This window comes from Eptatretus burgeri, chromosome 12 (assembly GCF_056783735.1).
Source record: "Eptatretus burgeri isolate ZD-2024b chromosome 12, Ebu_testis_v1, whole genome shotgun sequence".
NCBI lineage: Eukaryota > Metazoa > Chordata > Myxini > Myxiniformes > Myxinidae > Eptatretus > Eptatretus burgeri.
Window position 1 is genome coordinate 92,909,160 of NC_140972.1, and position 15,000 is coordinate 92,924,159.

The following is a 15,000-nucleotide window of genomic DNA, read 5'->3' on the forward strand; positions in this document are numbered from 1 at the left end:
TGGGCTCGGAAAGGCTTGTTCTGTGAGGCCGGAGTGCGGATGAGACAGGAGTCGCCTCAAAGCTTGTCCCATGCACGCAACAGAAATGGAGCCGCTTGCAGTGGGCATACCAGGGACACCTGAGAGGAATTGGCCTGTTTGTTCGAGCTGCTCTTGTGGGTGCAGGGAACAGAAAGGCATTCGTGGTGGAGCTACTTGTCCAGTGTGCACAGCAGGAACAGAGCTGCTTGCCATTGGCATACCAGGAATGCTTGAGAGGATTTGCCTACTTGTGCTGGATGCCCCAGAAGCACAGCTCCCATCGCAGTATCTACAGATTTTTATAAAAGACTACTTATGCTGACAGATAGTAAAGTGACAACATATAACTCAACTTAGTAGACATGAGAGCTCACATTGGGAACCATGTTTGCTGTGATGTGACCATACCTCACCTGGGCAGTGCCAAGCCGTTCAACAAGAGGCACCAAGTGCAAGGATGCATACTTCTGCTCAAGACGTCGCATCTTCCCTTCCAGGCGTTCGCCCTCTGGCCATTGTAATTGAAGGGGGAGAGGTGGTGAGGAGGGTACATGGATGAAAGACCTTAATGCCTTTAAAGTTTAAACAGTCTTTATATTTAAATTAAACACAAAGCCAATTTAAGGGCCTTGTGTTTTGAGAGTGTTTGTTGCATTGCTGCCTAAACCATATAAAGTCTTATTAAAGCTTTATAAGAACAATGCAGCAGGAAGTAATGTAAAATTTGAATGGGCAGATGTTACAGCATGAAAAATGAAGTCTTTCTTAATCTTGAGGTGTTTATAGCTGAATGGTGTGTGGTTTTGTGGACGTACCTTTCACAAATACGCGTGGAAGGATGTTCTGGAATGGCGCTGCATGGAGGAGGTCACAAACCTCCTCTTGAGACTGCAAAAACAAGGAGGCACGCAAACTTATGCACACATATTTTATTGGTAATTTTGGAGCACGTCAGATCCAGGAATCAACTCGACGCCTTTGAAGCCAACATGTCAGACAAATACCTTTTAAACCAAAATACTTTAATATGCCGGGGGAAGGGGAGGGAGGAGGAAAGGGTACATCCTTCCACTGAGCACCTGAATGCAGATTAAAGCCATGCACCTTATCAGGCAGCACACCCACAAACTGAGCCAAAATGAGACTTTTGAAATGACGTACGAGTGTGTGTGTTTACATGGATTTGGTTATGCTCACCGGACACTTTTAACCTGTTGTTGCTAGTATAGCACAAAATGTGTAATTCAAATAGTCTTTCTAAACATAAATTTTCAGCATTTAGATGCAAGTGTGGCAAATTAAAAAATGGTTCACCACAATTGTTCTGCTCCTGAATGAAAATCGGACTCACGGAAATATAGGAATATGAGAAATATCCATGGATGAGAGGTGGCGGGTTCATGTTCGTACCATTTCTTGTTAGTATAAGCAAGCAGTGGCAGTGTGTGTGTGTGTGTGTGTGTGTGTGTGTGTGTGTGTGTGTGTATATATATATATATATATATATATATATATATATATATATATATATATATATATATATATATATATATATATATATATATATATATATATATATATATATATATATATATATATATATATATATATATATATATATATATATATATATATATATATATATATATAAAACACACACGTAAATCAATAGATGCAAAAATCTAGCATAATTTATCTTGTGGCCCCAAAACCAAACAAAATATACATTTATAATATCCTTCACAGGACCCATAGATCCTCCCCACCCCACCCCATTCTCAAAATAACAAATAGTAAATATCATTTAAAACTTACCCAATGCATTCACAAGCCTCAAATATGTCCTTCCCATTGGTGTTCCAGAAACACAGTCCATTCGCTGGTAGCGATCCGTCGGGGGTTTGTGTAGCACACGTCCCTCCTCTCGTGCCTTGCATAGTCGAGAGTTTGCAGTACAAGCAGCTACCCGTTCGGTGAGCCGAGAAGGTTCTCCAAGTCTTTTGTTGTGCAGAGGCACAGCCCTTTCTCTCAAGTACTTTTCCAAGTATTTTTTGGCTTCTTCCAGAAGCTTGGTGAGACATTCCAAGTAACAATCCTGATCCTGCACACATGATACATTGTATTTTCCCCCCAAACTCTTCAGCTTCCTGGGATTTCTGCGTCTGCACACCGAGCGTTTTGGGGTGGATTACGTCATTTTTAAAGTGCCAGATATCTGATTCATAGATGTGACATTTTCATGAAGCTTCATCCATCTTCAGCAATGGTGGCCACGAATAGTTTGAAGGTGGATAACTTGTCCATAAGTTCGACTAAATTTTGCAAAGCTTCTTGCCAGAAAATCATGGCTGATGGAACGGAAGAAGGTCCCATTCATCTCAGGAAATTTGGCGTTTACTTTGCATCAATCTCTAGCGTCTTTTCATTGGTATTCTCAACAACACTCTTTTGTTAGATGCCACTTTTATTTTTGTATACAGTGAAGCTCGTGGATGAGCTAGAACACAAAATGGATCAGGATGCAACAGAAGAAAGTTAACAGCAGAAAGAGAAGGGAGAAATTCCAACAGCAGGGTCGAGGGAGAAAATAAATGGAGACAGACAACAAGGGATGCGAGTAAGGATGAGGGCTCAGGGAGAATGCAGGGGGTGAATAAGATGGATATGGAAGCAAACTCTTGGTAAGGAGAAAATATATATATGAAAGTTTGGGGGTGGGTGGGGGAATGATTTAATGGTGGTAGAAAATATGGTTTTGGATTGGGGATGATCTGAGATGGTGGTGAACAGCTGTCTTGAAGATCTGGACGGAAGAATAAGATTGAAAAGGATGTGGAAGTTGGTTTTACAGGTGGGAAAAACAAAGGAACTAATGAGTGGAGGTGAGCAGCAATTCTGGATTTTGGGAGCTTCGCCACAAGGGAGTTGTTGGTGAATCATGTGTGCCCTTCAGAAATCGGGGGGAGGGTGGGGAGCACAGATAAGGCAGAGAGAGCAAGACTAGTGAGAAGGTGGAAGAAGACAGAGACCACCGACCTGTCTGCGATGACAACATGATCGGTCGATCGACTCAGCTTCATCGCAGAAGATTCCAATAATCATGAAGGCTTTTTGTTTCCATGGTGGCAAGCTGAGCAAGATGTGAAGCAGGGTGCCAGCCTTGAAGGAGGAGCAGTACTACATCAAGTTGCAGATAAAGGCCTTGTAAGTGGATAAGCGTGCAGGTGTGGCAAGGAAAGACTGTATGGTGGAGAATTTCTTTCGAGTTTTGTTTGTTCCAAAGAGGCTTGAACATATTTTATTGCTCGTTTGGGATCATGTCAAATGTAAGAATTGGCTAAAATGGCCAGGCAAATTGGAGGCCAAAATATCTTACTCATACCAGGCAAACTTTAATACAATGCTCAATTGAGAAATAATAGCTATATTTACAATGACAAAAAGAACAACAACAAAAAAAAGAAGCATTTAAGGTTTCAAACCAGCATTTCTAGCTCTTCCACGAGCCTCGACTCTGTACACAAAAATAAAAGAAAAGAAAATTAAGAGACTATGTATTTATTACATATAGTGGAATATTTGACCCTGCCCACCATCCCATCCTTCTCTGCTCGGGTATGCTAAATACGTGCACCTTTAAAATTATTCAGATGTGTCTGTCTGTCTCTCTGTGTGTCTGTCTCTGTCTCTGTCTCTCTCACCAAGGCAAAAATTGTGCCCAAAGCTGAAGCTTTAAAATGCAGGCTCGAACACTATTCCCTCGAGTTGTTATTATTGTAATATTCTGGAATGTACTCTTCTTTCTCTGGTTCTCACTCCATGGAAATGCTCTCTGGCTTCCTGTCCCTCTGACAATTTGGCATTTCATCTCCTGCCGCCCCTCACTACTACCCATTACCTATTTCCAGAACACTACATGTCCCAAGCAAATCAGCAGCCTTGACCATTAACTCAATGGGTCTGAACAAATTAACTACATTGGCGGTCTTTTGGGAGTTATCCAAGGAGAGGCTTCCAAAGTGAAATCACGGTTGCTTCATGGTTATCATGGGAGCTATTACCATACGTTTCAAACAGTATTCCAACCAATTGTATAATCCCATTATATTAAAGTAAGTCTAACATAAAGCCACTGACTTACTTTATTATTTCTAAAATAAATAAATAAATAAATAGATTTTTAAAAACATTTTCTATACATCAGTATACAATCTTAACCAAAAAAAACGTGCAGCTATGTTCTTGAGATCTAATTAAAACCTTATTATATAACTAGAAGGGCACTCGGGAGAGCGCATACCTCCGCCCCGCAATGCCTGATCCACGAGAACATATCGGGCCCAATACATTTTTGAAATATCATGCTACATATCGTTTTTGACCCAATCCTTCACCGGTGAGGAATCACTTTAAAAATTAAACAATTCTCGTATCTGGATCCAGAATCATATCTTCACCAAAATCTAACCAATTCGTCCTTGTCACACACCCGACCTCTCCACCTAGTTTCATCCGAATCCATCCACAACTTTTTGAGATGTCATGCTATATATCAGTTTAGCCCAATCTCTCAATGGTGAAGAATCACTTAAAAAACGAATGGATCCAGATCTGGAATCGAATCTTCACCAAAATTGAATCAATTCTTCCTTGTCACACACCTGACCTGTCCACCAAGTTTCGTCCAAATCCGTCCATAACTATTTGAGATATACTGCTCAAAGACAGAAAGACAGACAGGGTGAAAACATAACCTCCGTCTACCTTCGGCTAAACAATTCGTGGTATTTAATTGGTTGGGATCCAATACGAGATCAGTGGCTTGTTGGGTTCAACAATGATGTACCCTTGGCCCCCTTTTTCTTGTTACATACGTGTATAAATGATTTTCATGAAGCCTCTGATGTACTATCTATTTGCTGATTATTCTCACCTTTTTCTCATCGTGATGTAAATATTTTATTGGATACTCTCAATATAGAACATCAGCATGTTTCCGAATGGCTAAAGGCAAATAGATTGTCATTGAATAAAAGAATTTTCTAAAAATTTTTAAAATGTTTTTCAGCAACTCAGTCTCTGTGCTTCCGTCATTGACTGTTGCTCCTGAAGACCCAGTCACACCTTGACGTTTTAGCCAACAATGGCAACGTATCAAAATGTATGTAAAACGCTGGCCTACGTTGAACTTTTGATGTTTTTTTTTAAGATTCGGACGTATTCATAACGAGTTGGTCGTATGCATAACATATTAGTAACGGACACAGAACGTTTCGTTGTTTTATAGATAACTTATACCAACGAATGTTTAGCCTGTTGTCGGCGTTCACAACCTATGCCCAACGATAGTCTAACTTATGCATAGCGCGCTGCACATATCGCTGACGATCACGTGGCGTAGCCTATTAAAAGGCTGCCGCACAATGATTCAAATCATAACCACCGGAGAAATGGAAGTGTCAACATCGCAGTCACACCTTGGCAATCTTGCCAGCGTATGCCGACCTCTGAAAAAGGCATCTAAAACGCTGGCGCACGTCGAATACGGTATGGGTAAGTTTGGTATACGTGAATACTGCGCTAAAGTACGCTATCATACGTCGTAGTAAGTGGAGTACGTCTTGTACTTTTAAACGTGTTAAACATTTTACGACGTACTTGCCGTATGCCTCACACGTTCCGCGTGCGATGGGAATAAGTTGTATGCACGATATGCGATCGTTGGCACACGTCGACAAAAGTTACTTGTAAGTTACTCATAAGTCGAAACACGTCAATGTAATGGTTAGCGTCAGTGTTCCAGACTCCCTAATTTTTTTATTATTATTTTTTTTCCTTCGGTATGACGGTGATGTTGACACTTCGATTTATAGTGCGGTTATAATATAATATAATTAATAGGCTGCCGCTTAACGATTTAAATCATAACCGCACTAGAAATCGAAGTGTCAACATGACCGTCATACCAAACAAAAAAAAACAAAAAAAAACAAAACAAAAACTGGGGAGTCAGGAACACTGACGCTAACCATTACATTGACGTGTTTTGACTTATAAGTACCTTACAAGTAAAGTGTATGGAGGTGTGTCAACGATCGCGTAACGTGCCTACAACACGTTACTCATAGGTTAGAAATAAGTTTCGCGTACGCTAAACATTACCTCGACGTGTTTCGACTTATGATTAACTTACAATTAACATGTGTCGACGTGTGTTAACGATCGCATAACGTGCCTACAACTTAAGGCCAGCGTCGCGGAACTTGTGAGTCATACGCTGGCATAAGTCGTAAAATTTCAAGCATGCTAAAATTTGAGGACAACCGCAAAGTATAACGATGAAAGCCAGCGTACTACGACGTATGGCAGTGTTTTTCAGCGTGCTCTCAATGTTTCCAAAACTTACCCATAACGTATTCGACGTGTGCCAGCGTTTTAGACAAATTTTTCAAAAATCGGCATAAGCTGGCTAAAACATCAAGGTGTGACTGGGGCTTGATTAAAGGTGAGCTTCAGGACCCGTGGTTCCATTTTTAATATCGGATTAGGTACTAATGTTCCGATTGAATGGAAATGAGACACCCCAGAAACTTGCTCAAGTTTTTTGTTAAAAATAAAATCACTGATAATTATAATTAACCATCGAGACAAGCTGGGATGTACTATTTACAACAAACAAGAACTTCCTTTGCAAACAAACCTCTTATCTATCCTGGACCAAAGTTATGGAATTCCCTTGAAGTGAGCCTTAGGCAAACTATTGGTATCAATAGCTTTAAACACAATCTCAAAAGTTGATTTTGCGAGAAGTATACTCGTATAACCAATTTATATCGAAATCACTGGTAATAAATGAGTAATTGGTGATATTGCAAGGTATTCCAAAGCAGATGATCCGTCCTCCTACACCCCCATTAGTAAGGTGGATAGCAGAAAAATCATTCAAATTGTGATCGAAGCATGAAAATTTGCATGAGAGCTCTGAACAGGATACTTTTATGAAAAACCCCATTGGATATCAAATCGATTCAAAAAACAAAATGAACATGAATGGGCCTAAAAACATGCGCTTTTAGCCTCCTTTCCATTTATGACGTCTTTATCACTGTTACCTCATTTTCACAAACGTGGTCCTCGTTTTTAGGAATGTATATTTAATGTATTAATGTCCAATAGATCTTACGTCGATACAAAAGAAGGACTCTATCCCCAATATTGAGAGGCCTTCCCCTAATAATGGAATGTACCCTCTTGCCCTGATTTAGTCTTAAATTCGCATATGTAGCCTCTAAGGCAAATTCATGACAAATCTCGATGAATAACACGTAATTTGCAATTGAATTTGAATCGGTAATACTGTGACGTCCACGTGACTTGAACAGTCCCGCCAACGTAGAATGAGCCGAAACGATGGAGGCGGTTTATTTATTTATAACCCAAACATGGCGGTTCTAATCGCTCTACCGCAAACGGGACGAGGAAGGTGGCACGAGTCACTTTTCACTGAGTTGATGATGTTTATTTGTTTTTATTATTACCAGAAATAACAAGACTCGGCAAGAAGAGGGATCCGGGGCGATTCGACGGGATGGTGTGGGATCGGGCGTGGGGAATAACACAGACAATTCCAATGAATATACAGATCTCAATCCCTCTAAGGCACCAAGCACACACACACACACACACACACACACACACACACACACACACACACACACACACACACACACACACACACACACACACACACACACACACAACGTAGCTATTTCTGGTGGTCAGGCTGGACCGTGGTGTGGACGCAACTGTCCCTGGATCGGCGTCGGACGAGTTGGCCTTGCTCTCGTCAGGGGGGGGCAGGAGAAACCGTGGTGCTGTCGACCTCCTGGTCTTGGCCCAAGTCCGCTCACAGCCGCCAGGGAACCAGTTCTGGCGCCAAGTTGCGAGCAGGAGAGGGAGGCAGGTCCGCCCGCCGTTCGACCCCGTACTCCGAGTCAGCAGAACCCCAGAGCCAACCAAGGTGAGGCACGAGGCTCAGCAAGGCTCCAAGACACGATCAAGAACACGATCGAATCAGCACAACAACAAGGATGCGCCCCGCGCAACTGCCTCCCCACCAAAAAAACACGATCTTTTGGTTGTAATCTTCTTCCTCTTCCTTTTCGACCCCGAACAGAACCTTTTTATCCTCCTGTCCTCGTCACTTCCAATCGAGCCGTTTATTGGCCCACCGCCGTCGCCTTCTGCCAATCGTGATCACGGGGCGGAGCCATCCGCTGCACTGTCCTGTGACGTCACGGCCAGTCTCCAGAGAATACCAAAAGGGGTTTACGCAGACACACTTACCCTATCCCGTGTCCCTTTCTAATTACGTGACAATTATCATTTCCCCCCTTGAAGAAATGAACATTTACTAGACAACTTATCACCACTGAATTGCTACTTATTACATCGAGATCCTGGTAAACTCGAACAGCATGGCATACCTAATTAAACATCCTAATTACCCTTTGAATGCATACCCCCCCCTCAAACGTAACAATACTTCATCACTCGATTTGGTGATTCAGATGGCCGCCATCTTGAAATTGGCAGCCATATTGAATTTTTATCATGTCCAATGAGTTGAAAATTTTTCCTTTTCAGGACTACTCATGATTACTTTCATGCTTCTATCACAATTTGAATGATTACACCTGCATTTGGGTTTTAACTGCTATACCACATCCCTCATTTGTGTTCCTCTCTGTTTTAGATTCTCTCTGTTTTAACATTGATTTGTCCACCTCCTGATTATTCTCATTACAGATATCATTTTTCTAAAATATTTCTTTATTTCTGTCTGTTCATACTTTAATCACAATTCATTGTCATCGGGCCTGAAATTTTACAAGCAATGCTTTTATTTGGGTTCCTCAACTGTTCTCAGAATGTGATCAAGTACGTATAAGAGCTAACACAGAGAACATATAACAAGGGGAGCAGGAAACAAGAGGGATGGGAGAAGGAAGCACAAAACAGTGGGGAATAGACATGTGAGGATATCTGTGGAAGGGAGAGGATGGAGTGGCGTACACAGGGTAAACAAGATGGACACTACAGGGACTTTCAGGAAGGGATTTTTCTCATGACAGTATGATTGATTCAAGAGTGGAAATTAACTGAAATGAACTGAACACCCAGCACTATTTTAATAAGGTAATGAAGAAATAATATGTAATGATGTAATAATGCCATATTGCTTTGAATAATGGAAATAAATGGGGGAGGGGAGGACAGAGTTGTGGTGGGCGGTTGAAGTTTGGGGGGGGAGTTGAGGACTTGGAGTTAAGAGGGGTGGGGGTGAGGACTTGGGGTTAGGAGGGGTGGGGATGAGGACCTGGGGTTAGGAGGGGTGGGGATGAGAACTTGGGGTTAGGAGGGGTGGGGATGAGGACTTGGGGTTAGGAGGGGTGGGGATGAGGACTTGGGGTTAGGAGGGGTGGGGATGAGGACTTGGGGGTTCGGAGGGGTGAGGTGAGAACTTGGGGTTAGGAGGAGTGGGGATGAGGACCTGGGGTTAGGAGGGGTGGGGATGAGAACTTGGGGTTAGGAGGGGTGGGGATGAGGACTTGGGGTTAGGAGGGGTGGGGGTGAGCACTTGGGGTTAGGAGGGGTGGGGTGAGAACTTGGGGTTAGGAGGAGTGGGAGTGAGGACTTGGGATTAGGAGGGGTGGGGTTGAGGACTTGGGGAAGGGTGCGATTGATTTAATGAAGCCACATCTATAGGGAGCAAATAGCTCGACAATATTAAATTCACATGATATTTAACTTTTTTTTTTGCATAATATTGTTGAAATCACATTTAAGTTTATAGGGAATTTTCGTGGGTACATGGTGGTTGTCATATAATATGACAGACCAAATAAAAATGTGTGTATCACAAAGTATGATTTGCACACACTGTGACTGAACATTTTTGGGGCTTGCAATACAATGCCTTTCCTATTGTACTGGCAATCATCACACGAGGTCTACTTGCTTTTGAGGGAGGGGGCCGGTCAATGATTTCAGTCTCGAAAAGGATAATACAAAAAGCCACAAAATATGTGAAACACCAAAATAATACACCAATAGCAAGATCGACGTACCAAGCTCTGTTCAATAAGAAGACAGAAGAGCACCGCATTTCCAACCTCACGCAAACTCTGAAAGACATCAGTCTTGAGCTCGGCATACTCCACAATATCCTTCAGCTGGTGATGGAAGAATTCCAAAATTCCTGGAGAGTGATTACAATAGGATAATCTACCAACCCTTACAAGTGATGTCTTTTCTACAAATGTTCAACAGCACAAGAACCTGACCGAGCTTGTTAAATCTGACCTCATTGATATCAGTGGAACTTACCAGGAGACCCATACTCATGTCGAGGAAGACGGCAAATTGTGGGCATCACCTCCATCAACGTCTTAACGTACTGCAGAATGGTTCCCTGGAGCTGCAATTTCAACGAGGAATCATCAATCGAAAGCAGTCAACAATTTCTCACATTTTCTCAATAAGCTCCTCTATCTCACCTGTGAATGTGAAACAAACAAAAGTAATCCATCAAGAACTCAAACTGTCACCTAATGAATATGCCTCACCACCATTGCATTTTAACAATCATTCCCTCATTCAATTCAATTCACAACAAAAATAGCTTGACTAGTAGGACCTAATGGAACCTCACCAGACTTTTGACAATCTTGAGAAGCTCCTCCATTACTACAGCAATTCCTTGGTAGCCAAGCAGACGGCATATGGTGCGAAAGTGTGGCGCACCCACAAAGTTTCGGAATGCACCGTAAACATGTGTGAAGGCAATGTTGAGTGGCTGTGGAAAAGCATACGATGCTGTTAATATCCACAGCCTTGATGGTATCAGTGTTTCAAATTGGAGGGGTGAGAGGGGATGAAACATATGGAAGCCTTTGCAATATTGTTATTCGAGCTTGAACTCGATTTTCCAAATATTTCAGAGAAAAGTGATAATCACTGTTGAATAACAAGTCATAAGCATTATAAGATGGATAGATTTGTATTGTGATGTTCAAACAAAGCTTAGATATTTAGATTAATACCTTAGAGCCGTAGAGGTAGTGAGGTTGCACATTTGGTGACTTGTCTCTCTGCAGATCCTGTGTGAATGGGTATGGAGTCCGTACAAACCTGACACATGCACGCACACATGCAATGATCGGGATCTTTTCCTCACAGTAGACTGACTATCAGCATTTTCCTCCAATAAAGAGCCAGAAAAGCAAAGACGTCACATTTCGCTTGATATTTCCTTCAAATTGCAGCTCCAGGAATCCTTATGCCTCGTCAACATGAGCAGTATTGTTCCTGCACCATGCTAAGAGATGCCCCACTTCCTGCTGTTTGCTGGCACTGATGCAAAACCATGACACATCAACAGGCCTTCTTCCATCCATCCATCCATCGTGACCATACTCTGTGCAGAGCGTTGGTGCTGCCTAAGCATTCTCCTTGGCTATTGGCCACAATCCTGGACGGGTCAACCCGACCTGGTATTAATTCAACAGCCGAGTGGGATTTGAACTCAGGATTCTTGGATCCCAAGCCCACCACCCGAACCATTAAGCCAACACCAGCTATATAGGCCTTCCCCTTCTTATCAAACATACATAAAACTATGCCTGACCGACATCAAGGCCCTAATGAAGTGATGTTAAATTGAGAAAACAACACATGCACACCTTTGCAGGAGATCTGTTAATTTAAATGCCACATACATCAACAACTTAATGAAGTCTGCCCCATAATTATGTATTGGTAGTGCGGGACACAAGACCATTATAGATCTGTCTTGTCACAGAACTGCAACAAAACTTCTTTTTTTTTAAACATCACAGGCTAGCTCATGGAGAAGACAAGAGGTTAAAAACTGAAGCTACCTAGTCAACTCAGTCAAGCCTAACAGTGAAAAACCTCTTACAAATGGTCAGCATGTTTGCAACTCTCCTGAAAAACAATTCATAAAGTGCAGGTTAATTCAAAAGGGAATGAAGGGTGAGCTTTTGTTTGGGAAATAAGAACATGAACTCGAGCTAATGGTTGCAGTTTCAAAGTTATGGCTTGTATGCCAGCACTTACGAATACCTGCTTGTGGAGCCATTGTAGCAATAGTTTGGAAGAAAGTCATAGTTAAGCTCCCAGAAGACGTGCAGTGTGATGCGGCCATATGGTGCTGACACATTGTGGTTGGCTTCACGAAACATCGCATCGAATGAGTCGAGGGAGAGATGGCGAGAAAGAAGGCGGTGGGTGAGGCGACTCACCTCCAATAAGCCTTCAAGCTCCTAACACCCCAGACAAAGCAATCATAACGAAGTCTGATAAAGATCCATTTTCATTCCTGGCTGCAAAAGGGAAGTCCAAACCTAAAAACTGAAAGCCAGGTTTTCTATGGTGTGTGTGTGTGTGTGTGTGTGTGTGTGTGTGTGTGTGTGTGTGTGTGTGTGTGTGTGTGTGTGTGTGTGTGTGTGTGTGTGTGTGTGTGTGTGTATATATATATATATATATATATATATATATATATATATATATATATATATATATATATATATATATATATATATATATATATATATATATATATATATATCAAACTCATTTCTCAAGCCTATTTTGGAAGGGAATGTGATGCGAAATTCAGATTGCATTTCAAAATGTCAATTATGGACGTACCACAATGGATGTGACATTCTCACTTTCAAACCGGCTAATGGCCAAGTCCAAGGACTTGTAGACTGCTGCTGATATACGCTGCATGATCAGTCGATTGAGGTCGATGGAACGACCCAACAGCTGGAGCAAAGATGCCAAGGGAGCAAACATTGATGATTGACAAAATAGAAATGAAGAATAAAATTGTAATATTAATAGAAAAACTTTGTAGATAATAAAACAGCTGGCAGGTGGAGATTGTTTCGAGAGAGAAAGAGAGAAAGAGAGAAAGAGAGAAAGAGAGAAAGAGAGAAAGAGAGAAAGAGAGAAAGAGAGAAAGAGAGAAAGAGAGAAAGAGAGAAAGAGAGAAAGAGAGAAAGAGAGAAAGAGAGAAAGAGAGAAAGAGAGAAAGAGAGAAAGAGAGAAAGAGAGAAAGAGAGAAAGAGAGAAAGAGAGAAAGAGAGAAAGAGAGAAAGAGAGAAAGAGAGAAAGAGAGATAGAGAGAAAGAGAGAAAGAGAGAAAGAGAGAAAGAGAAAAAGAGAGAAAGAGAGAAAGAGAGAAAGAGAGAAAGAGAGAAAGAGAGAAAGAGAGAAAGAGAGAAAGAGAGATAGAGAGATAGAGAGATAGAGAGATAGAGAGATAGAGAGATAGAGAGATAGAGAGATAGAGAGATAGAGAGATAGAGAGATAGAGAGATAGAGAGAGAGAGAGAGAGAGAGAGAGAGAGAGAGAGAGAGAGAGAGAGAGAGAGAGAGAGAGAGAGAGAGAGAGAGAGAGAGAGAGAGAGAGAGAGAGAGAGAGAGAGAGAGAGAGAGAGAGGAGCAATAATTACTGGAAACAGGAGCTTTATATTCATTTCATAAAGAAGCTGCAATCTGTAACCTATAATAATTACATCAGGAATGTGAAGTGTACCTGGACGTGTCTCTGCTTGAGGAGGGTTTCATAGCGGTTGGATGCAGGATATGGAATCACCACACCATGGTTTTTACACTCGGTGCGAAACCTTTTATCCAGTAATACGCTGTGCATAGCAACAATAAAATGACAAGTCATCAAAATTGCACTTCACAGAGCAGTTAAATGCAATGATGTATAAAGTGGACGAAGCCATAACGACATCAGGACTGGGATATCAAGTGGAAACCTCACCTGCCTGCCTGAGCCTTGTAATAAGCAAAAATCTGGTCTGCAAGCTTGTACACAAATTGATCGAAGCATAGGTTCACCTGGCGAAGATAGGATAAGGAATAAGCTCGACATGAGCACAGCTATAGTTGTAGACAAAGCAAAAGAAAAAAAAACAAAACAATGGCAGAGAAGCTAATCCATTGGTGACAAAATATGTTGTCCCAAATCCTTCACCTCAGATAGCACTGCAAACAATTACCATGGTCAGAATGACACAGTGATCCACCCACCTTACCCCCATCTCACCTCGGCCTCAATCTCATCATACAGGAACTGCTTGCGGAATTTTGTCAGTGCATAGTGTGCAGCATCGTTGTACAAGTCCAGGGGATAGAGAACATACCTGGCACAGGCATAGTAGATATGATATTAAAAAGTCGGAAAAGGGCACGCGAGTTAAATGTTTGACCACCTCTCAACATCAGAACAAACATATGAATTGTGTGTGCTCAACACATGTGGAGGAAGTAATGGCAAAGTGCAGAATACATTTCGATACAAAAAGCAGGAGGAAAAACAAGTTCAAGTTTCAGTCTTCAAACTGTGAAATTTCATCGGTGATGTACAAACACGAAGCAATAATCCCTCAATACAACAGCTCAAAAGAAAAACAGCACAATTTTTTTCTGACATCATTGAGAAATTCAGCTTTCCAACAGAGCAAAAAGGCAAAGGAAGAGTCAAATGAAGCAAGTCAGTCAATGTATCATGCTAGACTCCCTCTCCCATCTCCACTCGACTCCCTCCCTTGTGAATCCATTCCAAATTTATCACGATAACAATATACATTTTTTATTATCCTGGCTTTCCTGTTTCACAGTAATTTCAGCCAATTGGCATTGGATTTTCGTTTTTGACAAAATGACGGAAAAACTTGAACAACGCTACTGCATCAAATTTTGTGTAAAGCTTGGCGATTCCCAAGTGGAAACGATCTGCAAGATTCAACAGGCCTTTGGGAACGAAGCAATTTGGCACCACACAGATAAAAGAGTGGTACAACTGCTTCAAAGATGGTCGCACATCAATGGAAAGTGAAGCACATTCTAGTAGGCCCTCAACATCCCGAAATG

At 41.7% G+C, this 15,000-nt stretch overlaps 1 protein-coding gene across 5 annotated transcripts in view; it reads right to left on the reverse strand.

The window, feature by feature from the left end:
• The window catches only part of LOC147016142 (cytoplasmic FMR1-interacting protein 2), a 123,954-nt gene that overhangs the window by 11,335 nt on the left and 97,619 nt on the right, over positions 1 to 15,000 (reverse strand). For all 5 annotated transcript variants that reach the window (XR_015050024.1, XM_085848886.1, XM_085848887.1 and 2 more), the window contains exons 18-28: positions 14,174 to 14,270; positions 13,889 to 13,965; positions 13,652 to 13,760; positions 12,757 to 12,876; positions 12,169 to 12,368; positions 11,127 to 11,214; positions 10,736 to 10,879; positions 10,411 to 10,501; positions 10,152 to 10,282; positions 837 to 909; positions 435 to 529 (exon numbers count right to left, since the gene is read on the reverse strand). Coding sequence is in view for 4 of the 5 variants with exons in the window: in XM_085848886.1 (XP_085705012.1) it covers positions 435 to 529; positions 837 to 909; positions 10,152 to 10,282; positions 10,411 to 10,501; positions 10,736 to 10,879; positions 11,127 to 11,214; positions 12,169 to 12,368; positions 12,757 to 12,876; positions 13,652 to 13,760; positions 13,889 to 13,965; positions 14,174 to 14,270 (1,225 nt within the window). In the remaining variant the exon portion in view is untranslated. The remainder of the gene's footprint in view (positions 1 to 434; positions 530 to 836; positions 910 to 10,151; positions 10,283 to 10,410; positions 10,502 to 10,735; positions 10,880 to 11,126; positions 11,215 to 12,168; positions 12,369 to 12,756; positions 12,877 to 13,651; positions 13,761 to 13,888; positions 13,966 to 14,173; positions 14,271 to 15,000) is intronic.